The sequence below is a fragment of the Mercenaria mercenaria genome, chromosome 1, assembly GCF_021730395.1.
Source record: "Mercenaria mercenaria strain notata chromosome 1, MADL_Memer_1, whole genome shotgun sequence".
NCBI classification, from domain to species: Eukaryota; Metazoa; Mollusca; class Bivalvia; order Venerida; family Veneridae; genus Mercenaria; species Mercenaria mercenaria.
Genome location: NC_069361.1, coordinates 35,904,484 through 35,926,911, shown reverse-complemented (window position 1 = coordinate 35,926,911; position 22,428 = coordinate 35,904,484). Strand labels below are relative to the sequence as shown.

General features: G+C 36.3%; 1 protein-coding gene across 1 annotated transcript; it reads right to left on the bottom strand.

Moving 5' to 3' along the window:
• Positions 1 to 461: 461 nt before the first annotated feature.
• On the bottom strand, positions 462 to 18,402 carry LOC128557188 (molecular chaperone MKKS-like). Its single transcript, XM_053544161.1, has 4 exons — positions 17,342 to 18,402; positions 14,744 to 14,922; positions 3,189 to 3,299; positions 462 to 1,052 (listed from the first exon to the last, which is right to left on the bottom strand). The coding sequence occupies exons 1-4, from the start codon at positions 18,345 to 18,347 to the stop codon at positions 606 to 608; spliced, it is 1,743 nt and encodes a 580-aa protein (XP_053400136.1). The 5' UTR covers positions 18,348 to 18,402; the 3' UTR covers positions 462 to 605.
• Positions 18,403 to 22,428: the final 4,026 nt, after the last annotated feature.

Genomic DNA, 22,428 nt, shown 5'->3' with positions numbered 1-22,428 from the left:
AGCTATACATGTACACATTTGTACTATATTAAACCTTCTGCATAGTAAAGTTGATACACATGCTGATTTTATGTTTACATAAAGTATAAGAAATTTATATGTTCAAATACAAAATTGGGATCTAATAAACCTTTAATTGAATTTAAATTACTATTTCAAATTTATCAATTTCAAATAATTTCATCACAAATTGAAAACACCTGGTCCATGTTATGCATATTCATCAACAAAATAAACAATTACAACTTTTCCTTTAAGGCATATGTAAAGGTTAATTGAAATTCTACTACACTAATTATACAAGCATTCTACATGTCCTGAGGTAAACTTAATTATCTGCATGAAAATTTCAAGGTTTGTTTATAACTGTCAACATGTTAAAGGTTTCATTTTTTGTAAATAAATATATTTCAAGTGCGATTCATATCTCAAGTTTTGCAAGCTTTCAAATGACAAAACCATTAGACAATTTAATTCAGTTACTACTTAGGTCTTTAAAAATAAATTACCATTAAATATTCCCAGCAGCCCAGCCAATATTCAATAAAATAATATGCAGATGAAAGACAAATAAATTTGCTAATAAAAACAACAAATTATTCTCATCACAAATTTTCAACAACTTGGCCAATCTTCAGCACAGAACATGCAGTCAACACAGACGTCTGTAATGCGTTCACACACATGCTAAAACTATCCATGACAACACTATCATATTTCTCTATAGCATCTCCTACAGGCAATTTTCCAGCTTCTGTTTTCACACACATGTCTTCATCTTCTCTTAATCTGATCAGTTCTTCATCTTTTCTAGCTTTGTAGATACCACACAAGCAGTATCTGTCACCACCACCATCATTATCATCACTATCATCATCACCTATGACATCATCATTGCTGAACACATGACCACTATGTCTGCTTACACTATAGCTATGAACTTCTCCCAGAGCTGCTGTTATTAAAGCCTGTCTGAACAATGTGCATGCTTGCTGTATAGTGCTGGCTGGACATTCTAGATCCTCCGATAACTTTCTTTTCTCATTCTCAATCTGTAAGTTTTAATATATATTCAATAACTAAAAGATCAAAATGCTAAATTTCAGATTCTGCAAATGAGCCCAACATGGGAAAACCAACACTGTGGCTTTGCGACCAGCATGGATCAAGACCAGCCTGCGCAGTCTGGTCAGGATCCATGCTGTTCGCTTTCAAAGCCTATTGCAATCAGAGAAACCATTAGTTAACAGCATGGATCCTGACCAGACTGCGCGGATGTGCAGGCTAGTCTGGATCCATTCTGGTCGCAAAGCCACTATGTTGGTTTTCCCATGGCGCGGCTCAAATATATTTTCACAAAGTACCCACAAATTCTTCAAACCTTGCTGCAAACAATTCAAACATTATAATTCCTGGCCAATATTTTTGTTTGAAGCACTCTTTTTATACAGTTAATGGTGAATGGGTGTTTAATAAAACAAAAATATTGAGCTCCATAATAACTGTTCTTTTAAGGGATTGCATATATGACATATGCTTAACATGGGCTAATAAAGAACAGAGTCCACAACATCTGACCTGTACTACTAGTTCAAAAGGTGAATCTACAAACTTTCATGATTTAACAATCTAAAACAAACAAGAAATATCTTTAAAAATGATGGTCGGCGAATTGTAATAAGGACAGAAGTTTATGAATTTTTCATTTAACATTCATCTTTCATCAAACATTTTTCAAATTGCAAAACTAAACACCGCACTTTAACTATTTAAATTGTTCTCTTTTAATTTTTCGAAAAGGTTTCGTAGAGTTGCAATTTTGTTTCGTTTATCCTTAGACGAATAATTACAGCAGTAGTTTGATGAAGATTCATGAAGCGGTTCATGAGAGAGGTCATTAAACGTGTTTATATTTTTAGCTAAATTGGTCCCTATCCCCATTTGTAGCAGGAGACCTTACGATATTGTTACACATCGGGTTTGATAAAAATCCATTACATTTTAGTGGTTAATGCGAAGCAAGGCATATCTACTTTTAGCTATAGTGGTCCCTAATAGGGCCCAAGTTCCTATATAAATAAATTTGGAAGAGGGCCTTATAATGATGCTCCAAACCAAGTATGACAAAGATCCACCAAGCTGTTCATGAGACGCTGTATAAAGGCATTTCTAGTTTTAGCTCTAGCAGCCCCTAAAAGGGGTTAAATGTCCCAGCTGAACAAAGTTGGCTGCGGGCCTAATAAAGATGCTACAAATCAAGTTTGATTAGAATACATGAGAAAAAATCAATTAAAGGATTTTTTTATTTATTATTTTTATTTATTTCTAAAATAGGCCAACTGATCCCGCTTTAACAAATGCATATTCGCTATTCATGAATCTTTGGACAATGACGTCACACCTATAAAAAAGTGAAGGTCAAGCAAAACATACAATTGTAATTATTTCAATATTTCTGTTTCATAAGCAAAGTTTGACCGTAGTCATATCACATAGATAAACTGTATGCAGCGTACCTTCATTTCAGTGTAATGAGATTCATTCATTATATAGCATATATATATAATAAAACAGATTTCAACTGAGTTCAATATTTGCATACCATACTAAAGAAAAATATTCATATATAATAAATCAGTTAAATAATTTATAACAAATATATCAAAGCAAACAAGTACTCATTTTAATACGCAATCTGAATAAGTCACAAAAGCAAGAAACCTTTTCATATACAGACGACAATTGTAACAAGGAAAATCTTTTAAAAAGCACTTCTCTACATAAAAGACTCTTATTACACCCTTATTCATGTGAAACGCAGACCGTATTCAGCTCTTTCTTTAATTTGATATATGTTGGTATTTGAACAGGTTTTTATCATATTTATTAAACGTACTTATCATTTTGAGATATATCAATATTCTTGCTAAATATACTGAGCCAAAGTTAGCTTTAAAACTGCGAACAGCGTCGTTGAGGATAAACGCTTTGTCTACATTTCACTCAGCGTAGCACAATCAACAGAGTGAAAGAAATTGACACTCTCGTCCAATCAGACAGAGTGTTGCATAAATCTTACAATTTGATAAATTATCTATAATGCGTTATCAAGTAGTTTGATTTGCAAACTGAAGTCACGTGGCATAGGTAACGAAAACGAATTTAGACGGCGTCGCCGAAAAACACACCTTATTTCTTAAATAGTTTGACAAACCCACTTGCCAGCATCCACCACCAGCCAGTACTGCAGGGGTATACAGAAGATGCTGGAAACTGTCTAGACTGGTAATACATACATCCTGAAACACAGACTGGTTATAAAATATATTCTGGACGATAAGACTGGTAATACACACGTCCTGAAACACAGACTGGTTATAAAATATATCCTGGAAGATAAGACTGGTAATACACACGTCCTGAAACACAGACTGGTTATAAAATATATCCTGGAAGATAAGACTGGTAATACACATGTCCTGAAACACAGACTGGTTATAAAATATATCCTGGAAGATAAGACTGGTAATACACACGTCCTGAAACACAGACTGGTTATAAAATATATCCTGAAATATTAGATTGGTTATAAAACATATATCATGGAATACAAATTTGGTTATGCAAACATCGTAAAGCATAAAATTGGTTTTAAATACATCGGACCCGTTTTACTCCTGAAACATTTCATTTAGGCTCTGGCTTAAGGTAGTTCTGCTTGTTTGGTAAACTTGAAGTAATAGTGTCATGTTATTTATTCCGATAACGTAGAACAAAGCTTGGACTTGGTATATGAAAATCGTTTTATGAATTAATGGCAACCCTTGAGTAAATTTATTATAATGGTAATAAAAGATAATAAAGATAAAGTATGATATTAAAATCTTAAAACCTTTGATTACTTAATTCCTAAATTCTAAAAATCAGCATGTAATGTGCGAATCTCTTTCATCACGAAACTTATCTCAACAAGAGCACCGCATTGCAGAGCAATATACGCCCGTGAAAAAATCGTAGTCACCTGATTCTGAATCTGTTTCTTTCCTTGATATATTTACTTGAAGCTAAGAAAGTCATATGACCTTTCTAAGTGTGACCTAAGTGTGACCTTGACCTTAAAGCAAGCCATCCAAAACATTCGCTGTGCTCATCATCTTGATGTATTAAACAATTGTGGCAAGTGTCTTCGAAATCCTTCAAGGTGTTCAAGAGTTATAGAGCGGACACGAAAAGACAGACGCTCTGCACATCATCTCGATGTGGTGAACATTGGTGTCAAGTGTCTTTGAAATCATTCAAGGGGTTCAAAAGTTACAGAGCAGACACGAAATTGCTAACGGACAGAAAGACAGACACCGGCATCATAATATAATACGTCCCTTTGGGCGTATAAAAACAAACACACAGAACTACAATTTTTTTTTATCCAAATGTGCATAAGTACTTTAAATATGATATGGTGGCCATGTTTTCAACAAACTGGAATATGTGAACAAAGTGCTCAAGGTGAGATAAAACTATATGATATGATTCTTGATCAACTTATCAATCTAACAATAATAACCAAGTGTAAAAAATTTCACAGCTTCAGCTGTTGCAGTATTAAAGGAAAGTGGGCCGAAACAAGAAATTCCAATAACAGCTAATATATTGACAAAATGTCAGTCAGTAAGTATGGTTCTTAGCCTATACACTTGCATAATGATGCTAAACAAGTGTACAATGTTTCAAAGCTATAATTCTTTTAACATTCAAATGAAGTGGACCTGAGGAAAATCTTAAGTGAGAAATTCCTATACTCTTACCGCAAAAAGGGAAATAATTCTAACAAAATGCAAGTGAAAGTTATTGTTCTTGACCTGCTTACTCACCATATGATGGTAAATATACATAGAAAGTTTCAAAGCAAAACCTCTTAACAGTTTTTGAGAAAAGTGGGCCTAATCAAAAATCTTGACCACTGCTAAGGCTGGTGATCCATTGACAACAATACTTGATCAAAAATATCAATTTTTGTTGGGTTTAACATTACACTGACACAATTATAGGTCATATGGCGAATTTCCAACATTGATGGTGGAGGAAGACCCCAGGTGCCCCTTCGTGCATTATTTCATCATGAGCGGGCGCCTGGGTAGAACCATCAACCTTCCAGCTGGATGGCTTCCTCACATTAAGAATTCAACAGCCCCAGTGAGGCTCGAACCCACATTGATGAGGGGCAAGTGATTTGAAGTCAGCAACCTTAACCACTCGGCCATCGAGGCCCCTGATCAAATATAAGACATTAGAAACAAGAGCTCGTCGAACACGAAATGCCCCCCTTGATGCATTCAGTAATTGCACAAGGAACAGAAATTATATGCTCACTGAAAACAAAAGTTCTACCATTCTGGTTTAATCTGACCTTGACCTTTAACCTATTAACCTAACAAGAGATTACAGAGTGATCTTGGCGCCATCCACTGAGCCATTTTCGAATGTTCCAAATTTCAAGACTAGCTCAAGGTTAAAATCAAGGTCAAATTTCATTTCAGTACAAAACAATGTGTATGTGGTCCAAATTTGAAAGCTGTGGCTTGAGAAATGTGAAAGCAGGTCACTAGATCAATTTCAAGGTCAAAGTTCTTTTCGGTAGACAGAACTATGCATGTGCTTCAAATTTTGAGGCTGTAGCTTGAGAAATGTGAAAGTAGGTAATAGGTAAAAATCAATGTCAAATTTCAATTCGGAACACAAAAATATGCATGCGGTCCAAATTTGAAGCCTGTAGCTTCAGAAATGTGAAAGTAGGTCACTCGGTCAATCTCAAGATCAATTTTCATTTTGGTACACAAAACTATGCATGTGGTCCAAATTTGAAGGCTGTAGCTTGAGAAATGTGAAAGTAGGTCACTAGGTCAAAATCAAGGTCAAATTTTATTTCGGAACACAAAACTATGCAAGTGGTCCAAATTTGAAGTCTGTACCTTCAGAAATGTGTAAGTAGGTCAATATCAAGATCAAAGTTAATTTCAGTACACAAAACTATGCTTGTGGTTCAAATTTGAAGGCTGTAGCTTGAAAAATGTGAAAGTAAGTCACTAGGTCAAAATCAAGGTCAAATTTTATTTTGAAACAAAAAACTATGCATGTGGTCCAAATTTGAAGCCTGTACCTTCAAAAATGTGAAAGTAGGCCACTAGGTCAATAACAAGGTCAAAGTTTTTTTTGTTACACAAACCTGTGCATGTGGTCCAAATTTGAAGGCTGTAGCTACAGAAATGTGAAAGTAGGTCACTAGGTCAAGATCAAGGTCAACTCATGTCAAGGTTCATCTTGCCACTCAAAACTATACATGTAGTCCAAATTTGAATGATGTAAGTTATGGACATGAAGATTCTAAGTTTTTCCCTATATAAGTCTATATGAACCTTATGACCCCTGGGGCGGGGCCATATTTGACCCTAGAGGGATAATTGGAACAAACTTGGTAGAGAACCACTAAATGATGCTACATTACAAAATATCAAAGCCATAGTCTTTGTGGTATGGACAAGAAGATTTTCGAAGTTTTTCCCTATATAAGTCTATGTAAACCATGTGACCCCTAGGGCGGAGCCATATTTGACCCTAGGGGAATAATTTGAACAATCTTAGTAGAGGACCACTAGATGATGTCATATACAAAATACCAACGCCCTAGGCCCTGTGGTTTTGGACAAGAGGTTTTTCAAAGTTTTTTTCCTATATAAGTCTATATAAACCATGTGACCCCCAGGGTGGGGCCATATTTGACCCCAGGGAAATAATCTGAACAATCTTGGTAGAGGATCGCTAGATTTTGCTACATACCAAATATCAAAGCCCTAGGCCGTATGGTTTTGGACAAGAAGATCAGAAACCGTTTCACTGTTCCTGGCCAATGCGACCTTGACCTTTGACCCAATGACCTCAGAATGAATAGGGGTTGTTAGAAACGTATTACATTTCTAATTTGAATTTACGTCTTTACCGCCTTTTCTAACGTGCTTTTACGCGACGTCCAAACATTGACGTCCACGTCATCATTTTCTGTTGTTATTGTTTTGAACGTCGCTTCCGTTAGCGCAAACATATATTTCAATTCAGGAACTTGATGTAAAACTTGGTAAAGATCAAAAATCGGTTAGATTTATCGAATTGAAATTGAGTGTTTTGTTTTAAAAGATTGCTTATTAAATATTTGCACTTGAATACTATTTAGCGTATTTAAGAAATTTAATTAGAGATATTTGCGTAAGAAATGTAACTGTCGCTTTGAATATATTGTTGAATATATGTTTTTACCTGTGATTTAAATATACTTTTTATTATATGTATAATTGTTTGTAATTTCAGAGAATCGCTACGCTACGCTACGCTAGAGAATAAAATTGTAAAGTGAATCAGCGCATACTCGTTTTTTACTGTGGTATCCAAGTTCCCGAACAATTCTCGATTTTACGGTGTATGTTGTGTAAACGAAGAAGATGGCTACCGGAAATGAATCCATGCCGACGCACGAGGGAGTTGACAGCGCAAAACGTGCGCGCACAGCCCAGTTGTCACAGATGACGAAATTATACAATGAAATAGAACGACACATGATCTCGCACGACAATGAAGAAACTGTCAAAACTTTATACAGTCAAATATGTGAGCGATTTGAACAATTTAAAGCTGCTCATTTACGGTGTTTGGATGTGTGCTCAGACTCTGAAGTTATATCTAAATAAGAAATGAACTATGAAAGATGTTATAAGAACTTTGTTGAATTCCGGAAAAGATTTTCACAGTGGATTTCTTCTGAGAAAACGCCTGATGATAATAATGACGCCTGTTCTTCAGTCAGCCATGTTAGTTCATCTTCAACAGTGTCCTCGCGCTCCAGATTAAGAAGCGCGAAAGCTAAACGTTTAATTGCGGAACATAAAATTAAAATGTTAAATAAAAAGCAAGAATTAGAGCGCGCACGCGTAGAACTACAAATGAAACAACAATTACTAGATCAACAGTCTGAACTTGAAGAAGCGCAATTAGAAGAATCAGTATGGCAACAAGCTGTACAGATAGAGAATGGAGTGAACTTAGAAGTCCAGTCTCAGACAACAGTACAACATTCTACTTCCGGTGAAACAACTTCCGTTACTGGAAATGTGACAGGTACAGACAGTGATTGTATTCTTCTGCCTAAAACCCATACGACAGCAAGTACGCCTTCTACCGGAAGGAATATAAACTATAATGATATGTGTAGCAGTGCACGTGATCACGGGCATAATCAAGATGAGGCTAAGAGTGCGCATTCTATAAACAAAATGAACTCCGAGGTTAGTGTTTCTACAATAGACATAGCGTTCCAGAAACTTGCATCTACACTTCAGGAAGGGTTCAATCTTCCGAAACCGGAATTACTGACATTTAGCGGCAAGCCAACTGAATACTGTAAGTTCATCAAAAACTTTGAAACTAATATCGAAAGTAAAGTAAGCGATGATAGACTTAGGCTGAGCTATTTAATACAGTACTGTTACGGTGAAGAAAAGTGTTGTATTGAAGATTGTGTTTTGTTGGAACCCAGTGAAGGATACAGGCGCGCACGTGACATCTTGTTCTCACGTTATGGAAGGCCGCACGTGATCGCTAGAACATATATTGAAAAGTTGGTATACGGTCCACAGATAGCAGCATCTGATACAGACGGACTATCAAAATTAGCATTAGAAATGCAAAGGTGTGAAATAACTTTATCGCAACTAGGATATAATTCGGATGTAGATAATTCTGAAAACTTGAGGCGAATTGTGAAACGGTTGCCTATGCATCTGAGAGTGAAATGGGTTGATACAGCACACGTAATTAACGAATCTGGAAGAGAAGTACATTTTACCGACTTAGTGAAATTTGTTGATGAGAAATCACGTGTTGCCAGTTCAATGTATGGAATCGATCTCATTAAAGAAAATCGAACAGCGAAGTCAACTTCCGGTAAACGCACGGTACAAAGCCTGTAAAAGATTGTAACTACATTGACCACACACAGTAATACTGATCAAAGAAGAATGAAAGAAAGTGCCGTTGTTGCCATGGTAACTGCCTGGATGTATCTGTATGTAGCAAATTAATCGATGAGTCTAAATGAGAGAAAAGAACTGATGCGAAAATTCAAGTTGTGTTACAACTGTTCGAAAGGCAACCATTCATCTAGCAACTGCAGAAAACCAAAGTCATGTACGGTACCCGGTTGCGAACTGAAACATAATATGTTGTTACATAGTTGGAGCAGACCCAATCATGAATCTTCGGCGTCACAAGCTGTGACTTGTGCATCTGTGAAGAACTCAAATGTGAAGAACTGTTTAGGAATTATACCAGTTATTGTGAATGCCAAAAATGGAAATTCCTGTCAAACATACGCTCTGTTAGATGACGGTGCAGATAAAACCTTATGTGATGAGAGGTTGTTACAGTCTTTGAACGTCACAAGTAAACCTGTTACATTCAATATTTCAACGGTAAACTCAACAAGTAGTACCATTCACGGACAGGAAATAGATCTTACTGTAATGGCGGTGGACGAAACAGAATGAAGAAGTGCCACTTTCCAAGGTGTGGTCAGTGAAGGAGCTTCCAAATCTCAACAAGATCCGCAGCAGTAAATGTTGACTTAAAGAAATTACCCTACTTATCAGATATAGACATACCCCAAATTGACACAAACAATGTTATGCTACTGATCGGTACAGATTCTCCAGCTGCACATATTCCACTCGAAGTGCGTTCAGGAAACATTGATCAACCGTACGCCGTGCGATCACGGTTAGGATGGGCAGTACGTGGTCCAGTTCAAGACACCTGTGCACCTAATACCGTTAATGTCCACTTTGAACAATCCAGAGACGTGTTACTGCAACAGCAACTGGAAAGAATGTGGAATACAGAATTTAATGATAGATCATTGAATGAAAAGGACTCTATGTCTGTTGAAGACAAACATGCTCTGCAGATTATGGAATCATCTCTTACCCATGAAGATGGTCACTACAAAATTGGATTACCATGGAGGAAGGAGAATGCATCCTTGCCGAACAACATAGCTCTTGCCCAAGTACGCCTACAACAACTGAAACGTAAACTGTCACGTGACCCGGAATTACATAAAATGTATACAACATCCCTGAATGATTATATTGAGAAAGGATACGCAGAAGAGGTGAAAGATGGCCTTGAAAATATTTCTAGACGTACATGGTACTTACCACACCATCCAGTAACAAATGTGAACAAGCCAGGCAAAGTACGTGTAGTTTTCGATTGTGCTGCTAAGTACCACGGCATTTCACTGAACAGCCAATTACTTCAAGGACCGGACTTAATGAACAGTCTAGTAGGAGTTCTCATACGATTTAGGAAAGAGAAGGTAGCTCTAGCCGCAGATATTGAAGCAATGTTTCACCAGGTGCGTGTTATGGAAGAAGACTGTGATGCTTTAAGATTTCTATGGTGGCCAGGTGGTGACATCACACAGCAGCCAAAGTGCTATCGTATGAAGGTACATTTGTTTGGAGCTACATCATCACCCAGTTGTGCAGCATATGCCTTAAAGCGTACTGCAACCGACAATGCCCGTTTATTTGGAAAGGAAGTGGTTTCTACAGTAGAACGAGATTTTTATGTCGATGATTGTCTGAAGTCTGTAGAAACGGATGATAAAGCTATCAAGCTGGCTACAGATCTGCAAACACTAATGAAGTTAGGCGGATTCCGACTTACGAAGTGGTTAAGTAACAGTAGGGCTGTACTGAACGCTATTCCAGAATCTGAACTCGCACCATCTGTCGTCAATCTGAGCCTAGACGAAACTTTACCATGTAATCGAGCACTTGGTGTGCAATGGAATGTTAACGACGACAGAATCCAGATTAAAGTCAAGCTGTCTGATAAGACACTCACGAGACGCGGCATTCTGTCAGTTGTAAGTTCAATATACGACCCACTGGGACTCGTCTCGCCCGTAACACTTCAAGCTAAAGCTATAATACAGAGCCTGTGCAGACTGAAGATCGGCTGGGATGACCAGATACCACAGAGCATCAACAATGAATGGCATACCTGGTTATCAACCTTACCTTGTCTGGAGAATGTGTCTGTAAACCGCTGTTTCCGACCAAGTGACTGTGTTAAATCTACGGAACTGCATATATTTAGTGAAGGATCCGAAACCGCCTATGGAGCCTGTGCTTACCTTCGATTTGTTGATACCTATGACAATGTAACATGTTCTCTAGTCATAGGAAAATCTCGTTTAGCCCCGATCAAACAGATGTCTATACCACGTCTTGAGTTATCCGGAGCTGTTGTCGCTTGCCGTATTTATGCGATGTTGTCCGATGAACTAGATATAAAGATTGATCAAGTTACCTTCTGGACTGATTCCATGATTGTATTAGGATACATAAAGAACGTATCAAAACGGTTCAAGACATTCGTTGGCAATAGACTCAGCATTATACATAATACTACCTCACCAGACCTGTGGCGCCATATTGACACAAAGTCGAATCCCGCAGATATAGCTTCAAGAGGCATACATGCGAATGACACTAAGAATCTACATATTTGGCTAAATGGACCAGATTTTCTAAGAAAAGATCATACTCAGTGGCCACAGAATCAGCTTGCACCGGAAGTAACCGACGATGATACAGAAGTGAAGAGAGAAGTCAAGATAAACATCACAATGACTAATAGAAGTCTAGATGATATCATTGATCGCTACTCAAGTTGGACTAAACCTAGAAGAGCAGTCGCGTGGTTACTTAGATACAAGGTATTTTGCAGACAGAAATACTTAAATCACGAACTTGACATGGAAAAAGGAAACTTAACATTAGCGGTAATCCAGAAAGCAGAACATGAATTATTGATACATATACAACAGGACACATTCGCAAATGAGATGAACAACTTGAAACAATTCAAGCCAGTCAGAACTGATAGCAGCATTGCATCTCTAAACCCCAAACTGTGTGACAAACTAATCCGAGTACGAGGACGTATACAATCTAGAAACCTGAGTAAATGTCCCATTATACTACCAAGCAAGCACACTATAACAAAATTAATAATTCGACATATTCATGAGAATAACGGTCATGCCGGAAAACAACAGGTACTTGCAATCTCGCGTGAGAAGTACTGGATAGTTCAAGGACTGAGTGCTGTAAAAGGTGTAGTGAGAAGTTGCATGGTGTGCAGACGACAACACTCCCCCCTGCTACAACAACAGATTGCGCCTCTTCTTGAAGAGCAGACGACACCAGATGAACCCCCTTTCACTTACGTTGGAATAGATTACTTTGGTCTACTGATTGTTAAAGAAGGTCGCACACATGTGAAAAGATATGGCTGTCTTTTTACCTGTCTTTCAACTAGAGCGGTACACCTGGAGGTCTGTCATAGTTTGACAACTAACTCCTTCGTCGCAGCATTTCAACGCTTTACCTGTCGCAGAGGATATCCAAAGAAGGTGTATAGTGACAATGGCACGAATTTTGTAGGTGGCGATCGTCAGCTGCGACAGTCGATACAAGAATGGAATTCTTCAGCAATAGGGAAATATATGACAGAAAAGGAAATAGAATGGCACTTTAACCCGCCTCAGGCGAGTCATAGAGGAGGAGCCTGGGAAAGGATGATTCGTTCCACACGAACAATTTTAAAAGCGTTGGTCAGGCAACAATTGCTCACAGATGAACAATTAGTTACGCTGATGACAGAAACTGAAAGAATCCTGAACGATAGACCAATAACCAAGGTTAGCGATGATCCTGAAGACATGTCTGCCCTCACACCAAATATGCTACTACTAATGAAGACTAACAGTAGTATTCCAAGGGGAATATATAATAAGAATGACACATATGTAAAACGATGGTGGAAGCAGGTGCAATATCTCTCTAACGTTTTCTGGAGAAGATGGATACGAGAATACTTACCAGCTATACAACAGAGACAAAAATGGCAAAGAAAAACCACAGATTTACGTGTAGGTGATATTGTTCTAGTGTTTGACGAAAGTACCACAAGAGGAAAATGGCCATTGGGAAGAATTGTAAAAACAAACAAAAGCCGTGATGGACATGTACGAAGCTGTATTGTAAAGTATAAAAATACACAAACAGTGAAACCAATTACGAAGTTGTGCCTACTTGAAAGTTCAGCTTAAGCTTAAGAGTACGAATGATCTGTGTATGAACAATCCGGGTAATTTGTAAGTCGAATTTATCAGCTGCCGTTTTTACATGAAGTTACATAGACACTTTCTCAGAAGTGAGTCAAGTGACGCTGATATCGTGAAAGAAATATACTTCTTAATATTCCAAAGAGGATAAATTACAGCATTTAAATGGAAGTAGTGTGCTTTCAAGGACTGTGCTAGGGTATTTATTCGAAAAGCATAATTATCAAGACTATTAATGATACTACATTAATTTATAACATACATGGTTATGATAAATTTGAATTCTGTTATGAAATCTGGAAATTTCATGGCGAGGACTGTTAGAAACGTATTACATTTCTAATTTGAATTTACGTCTTTACCGCCTTTTCTAACGTGCTTTTACGCGACGTCCAAACATTGACGTCCACGTCATCATTTTCTGTTGTTATTGTTTTGAACGTCGCTTCCGTTAGCGCAAACATATATTTCAATTCAGGAACTTGATGTAAAACTTGGTAAAGATCAAAAATCGGTTAGATTTATCGAATTGAAATTGAGTGTTTTGTTTTAAAAGATTGCTTATTAAATATTTGCACTTGAATACTATTTAGCGTATTTAAGAAATTTAATTAGAGATATTTGCGTAAGAAATGTAACTGTCGCTTTGAATATATTGTTGAATATATGTTTTTACCTGTGATTTAAATATACTTTTTATTATATGTATAATTGTTTGTAATTTCAGAGAATCGCTACGCTAGAGAATAAAATTGTAAAGTGAATCAGCGCATACTCGTTTTTTACTGTGGTATCCAAGTTCCCGAACAGGGGTCATCTGCTGGTCATGGCCAACCTAACTATCAATTTTCCTGACACTGGGCCCAAGCATTCTTCAGTTATTGCCTGGAAACCATTTTACTGTTCCTGGTCACTGTGACCTTGATCTTTGATATACTGACCTCAAAATCAATAGGGGTCATCTGCTGGTCATGAACAACCTCCATATCAACTTTCGTGACCCTAGGCCTAAGCGTTCTTGAGTTATCATCCGGAAACCATTTTACTGTTCAGGGTCACTGTGACCTTGACCTTTAACATACTGACCTCAAAAACAATAGGGGTCATCTGCTGGTCATGACCAACCTTCATATCAACTTTTGTGACCCTAGGCCTCAGCGTTCTTGAGTTATCATCCGGAAACCATTTTACTGTTCAGGGTCACTGTGACCTTGACCTTTAACATACAGACCTCAAAATCAATAGGGGTCATCTGCTGGTGATGATCAACCTCCCTATCAACTTTCATGATCCTAGGCCCAAGCGTTCTTGAGTTATCATCCGGAAACGGATTGGTCTACATTCCGACCGACCGACCGACCTACCGACCGACATCTGCAAAACAATATACCCCTCTTCTTCGAAGGGGGGCATAATAAGACATTAACAATATGCCAAATGTAATTACATAAAATGCTTGCTATTATTTTTGGCAGTTGGACTTGTAATTTGTCTTCTAACCTTAAGCTCTTGCAGGGGTTGATCCTGGCAGTGATACAATATAAGTGTTGATACAGGGTTGTCTGCCCTTGTCAAGTGTAGATAGCTCATTTTATTTACAATTTTATGTTGGACATCATCTATATGTCCAAAGGAGTTCTCTGATGTAGAATTAGCCAGACTCTGGATCGGTACACAATCTAAAAAGAATTACAATATCACATACCAATACACGGCAAAAATATGGCTTGTTTGTCAAAAATAAATATAAACCATCAAATATTAAATTCTGTATTGCACCAGCTGGAAATTCAATTCCATATATACAGTCTATGGAACAAGCCAAGGAAAAGCAAAAATACTACAAAATCTCTTTCCTTCTCACACCAAGGTGTTAATTAGGTTCTTACTGAGAGCATATGATTGCTAGCAATTAGCTTGATTAAAAAGTCAGCACCACTGCAACTATACTAATTATTCTTGTCTTATGTTATCACATTATTTGTACAGGCTGCCTTTCATTCTGTGTATGTATCAATAAACCACAATCAGCGAAATGAAAAAGATTAGATTTTATATATAAAAAATCACCGTCAAAACTTTTTTATATATAAATAATTTTGTGATTGAAAGATTATTTTAAAATTATTGCAAAGTGACAAGATATATTTTTATCATTGTCATCTTAATTTTTCAATTTGTACATTATTTAAAATGCACACACTGTATTGAGTTTGTAAATATTCATCCTAATTAGAGTACATCATTTTAAATCCTTTAACTGGGGAATATTGTAATAAGCTTCGCGAAACTTATTTAGCTGTTTTCAGGATATAGCAAAATAACATGTTAGAAGATCTATTGAATATTTTATGTATAAATCATACATAAAGACATACAAACAACAGCATTTATAGTTATACCCTGCTTTCTTTAACGGATATCATTACATTATTTCATCAAATATATATGAATGACTTAACAACTATTTACGCACTTTAAATTTGAAATGCCCTTGTTCAGTTTTGTATTCTGTTAGTGTGATTATCCGTGAAATAATGTTCAACATTTATGAAAGGCAACATATAGGTCCGGGTGTTTAGAATTTGTAATATTTTATATGTATACATCGATGTCATACACAGTTCACATCTCTTCCTTTTAGCAATTGAAATAAGTACTAATCAGAAATTCTTATCATTTTCATTTTTAAAAGAAATGTGTTACCATATATTAACTATTCATGTATTTCATGCTTAAGAATAAGTCTTTTTTTATATATACATTAACCTATTGTTTTATAGTAAAAATATCTTTATAAATCATTTCTATAGATAAAACTTTGTTTCAATTTATTGCTGTTGTTAATAATATTTTATTATCATACTAAAATGGAAAATAAAACTGTTTTTAAAAAGAACAAGAGCTGTCTCCATAGGATGACACATGCCCCCGATGGCACTTTGAATGAATAGTTATGGCCGATGTTAGAGTTTAGGACCTTTGACCTACGGACCTGGGTCTTGCGCGCGACACGTCGTCTTACTGTGGTACACATTCATGCCAAGTTATTTGAAAATCCATCCATGGATGACAAAGATATGGACCGGACACGCCCATCAATGCACTATCCTTTAACGTCTAAGTGTGACCTTGACCTTTGAGCTACGGACTTGGGTCTTGCGCGCGACACGTCGTCTTACTGTGGTACACATTCATGCCAAGTTATTTGAAAATCCATCCATGGATGACAAAGGTATGGACCGGACACGCCCATCAATGCACTATCCTTTTACGTCTAAGTGTGACCTTGACCTTTGAGCTACGGACCTGGGTCTTGCGCGCGACACGTCGTCTTACTGTTGTACACATTCATGCCAAGTTATTTGAAAATCCATCCATGGATGACAAAGATATGGACCGGACACGCCCATCAATGCACTATCCTTTAACGTCTGAGTGTGACCTTGACCTTTGAGCTACGGACCTGGGTCTTGAGCGCGACACGTCGTCTTACTGTGGTACACATTCATGCCAAGTTATTTGAAAATCCATCCATCGATGACAAAGATATGGACCAGACACGAAAATTGCGGACAGACTGACAGACTGACAGACCGACAGACGGACAGACGGTTCAAAAACTATATGCCTCCCTTCGGGGGCATAAAAATGTTTATCTCTTTTTTTTACTTATGTATATAAAACAAATAATTTTCTATTGCAAACTCATATAAGAGAATTGTGTTTCTCCTTATCAAAAGCCATCTAAATATCATTATCTGATCATGCTTACTATCATGCTGATTTTTCTCTGCCACAGAGGAGATGCATGTAATTATAATTATCTATTAATGATGCATGCCCTTGAGGTTACCTGGCTCAAAAAGAGCGATATTTCGGGCAAATTCGTAAGACTGTATAAAAATTATCCTGTCTTAGCCTGGACTACTTTCAGTGATACTGTAAAATCAAACCATCACAGAAAACAAACTCCTTGCCCTGGGGTTGTAATCTATCATAGTCTTGTGCTAACTTGTCTGGCTGTATCAGGAAAGTTTCAAAATTATTTTTAAAGAAATGATACTTTATAATAAACAGCAGCAAAACATGACCTACCTGTTAATTTAACTATATATTTCACCAGCTGTAGCCCAATCCTATCTATCACAATTACTCCAGATTTTCTCAGAATGAGCTTCAATTTTGGATGTATCACTTTCTGACAGAGAACCAGTCCAACATTAGACTGGACTATGGAATCACAAAAACCCGATAACCCTTCCAGAATTTCCGTATCCACTGAAATATCTTGACTAACTTCGTATTTTACACCAGATAGTTCATCTAAATCACCTGATAAAGAAGTTGTTATTAAGGCCACTTTTATAGTCCTGCCTTTGGCCTGAACAAACAGTTTTGGCTTTAAAGGTTTCACCTTGAACTTTGACAGTTCTGGTGCTGGCAATAAAAGTCCACAAATACTTTTGCTTTCTAACATATCTAGACCTAAAGTTGCCATCACAAAGACATTATCAGATGCATGCATACTCTGACTGTCATCAGAGAGACACTGAAGGAAAGTTTCCAAAACAATATTTGATATGTGCCCAAGTTTTGATTTGTCCCATTGGCACAATGACTTTGTTCCCAATACACTTTTCACAAATGATTTCATAAATTTAATATCCGACATCATGGCTTTATATTTAAATGCACAGACATCACTGTTTAAATATTCTAGAGATAAGGTCAAAAATGTTTCATAAACCTCGGCCAATATTTTTGCATTCTGATTTGAATCTACAGATCTGAGAACAAGATCTGATGCTAAAGAAGCAAGAAATAGACCACCATCACTGTAAGCACTCAGGTGACCCTGAGTGGCAAAAACAAGCAGTTGAATGATTGGCTTCCTCACTGACAAACTCTGGAGCAATCTCTTCGAAGATGAGGTCAAGGTCATACTACCTCCACTTGTGTTCTGTAAAATTTTCGTTTTACCTAGAGGTGTGCGGCATGATCTTGTTAACTGTAACAAATTTCTGATAGCTTCCTTGAAAGTGAGTAGCTTTGACCTTTGAACACTTGCCGGAGACTCTTTCTCTAATTTTACAGATGCCATTATAGGACACAGTCATAAATCTGGCTGGGTTGATCAGACACTGAAAATATAAAGGTGTTAGACAAATTGTAATATTTTTGATGTGATCCATTCCTTAAAAGCATTTTCAATGCCAGAAAACATAGTTCTTATAATTTTAAGCGTAACTTTTATACCATATATTTTCAAAGAAAGCCAAGTGAATGAAGTATTACTCCCCTACTGGAAGGTGATTAATTACGGAAATTGTAGCATAATAAAGATCTGAAATCTGCCTATGGTGTAAATAATATAACAATTTACATATAATAATGTTTGACTTTGACTTTACAAGTCTGAAAATCTGCAATTGTTTATTGCTTTTAAACATCTGTTTAAGAAATAATTTATAGCAAAACAGTGCTTTATCACTATTTATACACAATGGGCGGTTTTATGTCGAGTGTAATACTTTCACGAGGGCGCAGCCCGAGTGAAATTATTTCGGATGACGTATAACTGCCTGAGTGTATAAATAGTGATAAAACACTGTTTTGCTATAAATTATTTCGATTCTAATATGTTCTTTATTGTAAAATTTATATCAAATATGATGGAACTGTTTCTTCACGCAAGCATGGCACCAACAGTACATGTAGGTCTTTGTTTATACACGCCAGGACCGGAAATGGTAATACGTCTTGCGGCAGAGTTCAGTTCGGGCGAAAATAATTGCGAATTATTCAACAAAGCAAATAACTAACTCAGTATGTGTGCAAATTAATCAACACATTTGTGCAATGTGACATTTCATTTAAAACATGTTATTAAGTAAAATATTTCATGAAATTTGAAAGCGCTCTTTCTTGGTGCGTATATGGCACTAAATATCACGTAGACGCGACGTCAACATAATATCGTTGTGATGATTAAAGCATTGTTAGTCATATTAGAATAATTAATATAAAAGCTATTTCTAATAACATCAGTCAGAAAAATGAGAAAAATGAAGAGAAAAAAACGTAAGGAAATACTATATCTTACAAAAGGGAAGTAATTCTGAAGAAAATGCACCAACACTCCTTTTTATTTGGGTACATTTGGCACATCAGCTTGTGATATTGAATGTTTAATATGCCAAGTCATTTGAGTATCCATGCATTCATAAAATGATACCGACTAGACAAGAAAAATGACCAAAATCTTTGACTAATTTAAGTGTGACCTTGACCTATGAGCTAGGGGCCATGGTCATGCATGTGAGACATCACCTCATTGGGGAGAACATTTGTGCCAAGTAAATTTAAATCCTTTAACGTAGAGTAACAGCAAGGCATATTTTTTACAGCATACGCCAATTACAAATGTATTTAAAACTTCATACTCAGTTAAGATAAAAGACAAATACATAAGATACTTAACTGATGGGAAACTTAAATGCAAAGTAAAACAGAAGCATTTAGACATTTTTTTCATACAAAACTCAATGAATAATATAGGTTATGTTTTTTTTAATTTAATACACAATGACATTGTATTATCAGGAGGCATGTCCCTGGATTCAAGATATAAGATCTGAGTTAAATGCTATTTGATCTGATTATATGAACTGCAACAGTAATCAATGAAATCTAAATTCATGCAAAAGATCAGATTTAAACAGAATCAACTTTTGACAGTAATTATCAATTCTATAAAGGAAGCCGAAAAAGTAGAAATCTAATCATGTATATCTGTTAAAAAATGTCCTCCTTTCTTGTAACAAGAGGGACATGATGACCCTGAATCGCTCACCTGAGTATTATGAGCCACATGAATAAAATGGCAACTGAAAGTAGGTCAGCAGGTCACATTCATGGTCACTAAGTCAGTTTTAAGATCGGTGTGCAAAACTGTACATGTCATCCAAATTTCAAGACTGTATCTTAAAAAACAAGAAAGTAGGTCAAGGTCATAGTCAAGTGACCTCTTATCGCTTGGGGTCATCGGGTAATTATAATTAAACAGTCCAAGAAATATGACCTGATAACTTTTGAAGTATTTATTCCTATATAACTCATATAACAAGTGACCCCCCAGGACTGGGCCTCTTTTCAATCCAGGGGTATAATTTGAACAATCTTGTTAGAGATCTATTATGTAATGCTTGTACATACCAAATATGAAAGACCTAGGCCTTGAACTTTCAGACAAGAAGATTTTTAAAGTTTTTTCCGATACAAGTCTATGTAAAATTTGTGAACCCCAGGGCGGGGCCTCTTTTCACCCCAGGGGCATAATTTGAATAATCTTCGTAGAGGACCATTAGATGATGCCACATGCTAAGTACTAAGGCTCTATGCCTTGCAGTTTTGGACAAGAAGATTTTCCTATTTAAAGAGAATTCCTATAGTTTTTTTTTCTTTCATAGAATTTTTTTAAATTCACACATATGATAGGAAAATTTGTGCTGAAAACAATGAACAAATAAAAACAATAGGTCACCAGGCTTGTTTTTGTGAAAAATTGTTTTGAACACACCCGCTGTTACTGAAACTGCTAGCGATTTTTCAACATTTTCATAATTTTCTGCTTTTTTATAAATACCAACCAAAATATACATCAAGACAGCACAATAACGTTTTTTCTTTTTACAGATTTTATCATATACTTATTTGATATCATAGTCATATTTGTAATACTCTATCCTTACAATAATGGGTACAAATGAAAAAAAAATATTGTTTCATATTTACTTTTGTGAACTTTTTTCAGTGAAAAATACCCATAGTGAAGAATATTTTTTGTAAATTTTGAAAAAATTCTTTCATAGAATTTTTTCCTATTTTTCTTGTGTATAGATAAATTGTATTGTGAGCATAAAAATGGCTAAAAATGTATGGGTCACCAGGCTAAATTTTATGTTAAGACCGCTAGAATACAACACCTGTTCGGACGGAAAATGGCGCGAACCTGGCCAAATTGATTACATGTATGTCTGCTAGAAGTTAAAAAAAAGTTTTAAAAATTCTTAATTCTTTCTATAATTGAATACTAATTAATCTGAAAGGTGATATTGTCTTTTCAGTACTAAGTCAATTATCTTACATTATATGAACAACACTGTCTTTGTACCAAAATGCGATTTGAAAACACAACCACAAAAATAGCAAGATACCTGTCAGGTATGATACTTGTCAATACAACATAAACCAGTATCAACATTTGATTACTGATAAAACTTATCAAAAATGTTATTTCATTCAAGATTCCTCATATTTAAGACTGTCTGTAACATGTTTCAACAAATGTTGACTTCAGTTCAGTTTTCTATAGAAAGTGTCGGCTGCGCAGAAAGATGCGCATAAAAAACTATCGGAATTCCCTTTAAGTCTATGTAAAACTTGGGACCCCTGGGGTGAGGCCTCTTTTCATCCCAAGAGCACAATTTGAATAATCTTCATAGAGGACCATTAGGTGATTTCACATGCCAAATATCAAGGCTCTATGCCTTGCGGTTTTGGATAAGAAGATTCTTAAAGTTTTTCCTTTCGGTTGCCATGGCAACCACAGTTCTTCATGAAATTCAATTCTTTGAATAATTTTGAAAGGGGGCCACCCAATGATCATTCCTGTGAAGTTTGGTGTAATTCTGCCCAATGGTTTTCAAGAATTTTTTTTAGAAAATGTTGTAGGACACACGGCGGACGACGGACATTGAGTGGTCACAAAAGCTCACTGTGACCTAAAAAAAATTGAATGCTTCAAGACCTGCCTTTAACCTTTACCTGGGATCCGGACATTTGCCCCCCAATGAAAAAGTGGACTGCTGGACATTTGCCCCCCAGTTGAAATGATAGATAGGACATTTGCCCCCCCCCCCAGTGCTTATTTCTGAAACGGACATTTGCCCCCCAATATTTTTGTCCCCCAGTGACTTTTTAGGAACTTCGTACAAGACATTAATCATATTTTAGGGTACAATATCTTTGTTTTATACAATTTTGTAGATTATAGCCAAATTAACAGGTTTGAGTGTTAAATACATTGCACTAATTAAGAAATTATAAAGCTGTTATGAGCACTTTTATTACTCAATGATATGCTATTATTTACCTTAACACCTAAAAGTAATTAACATATT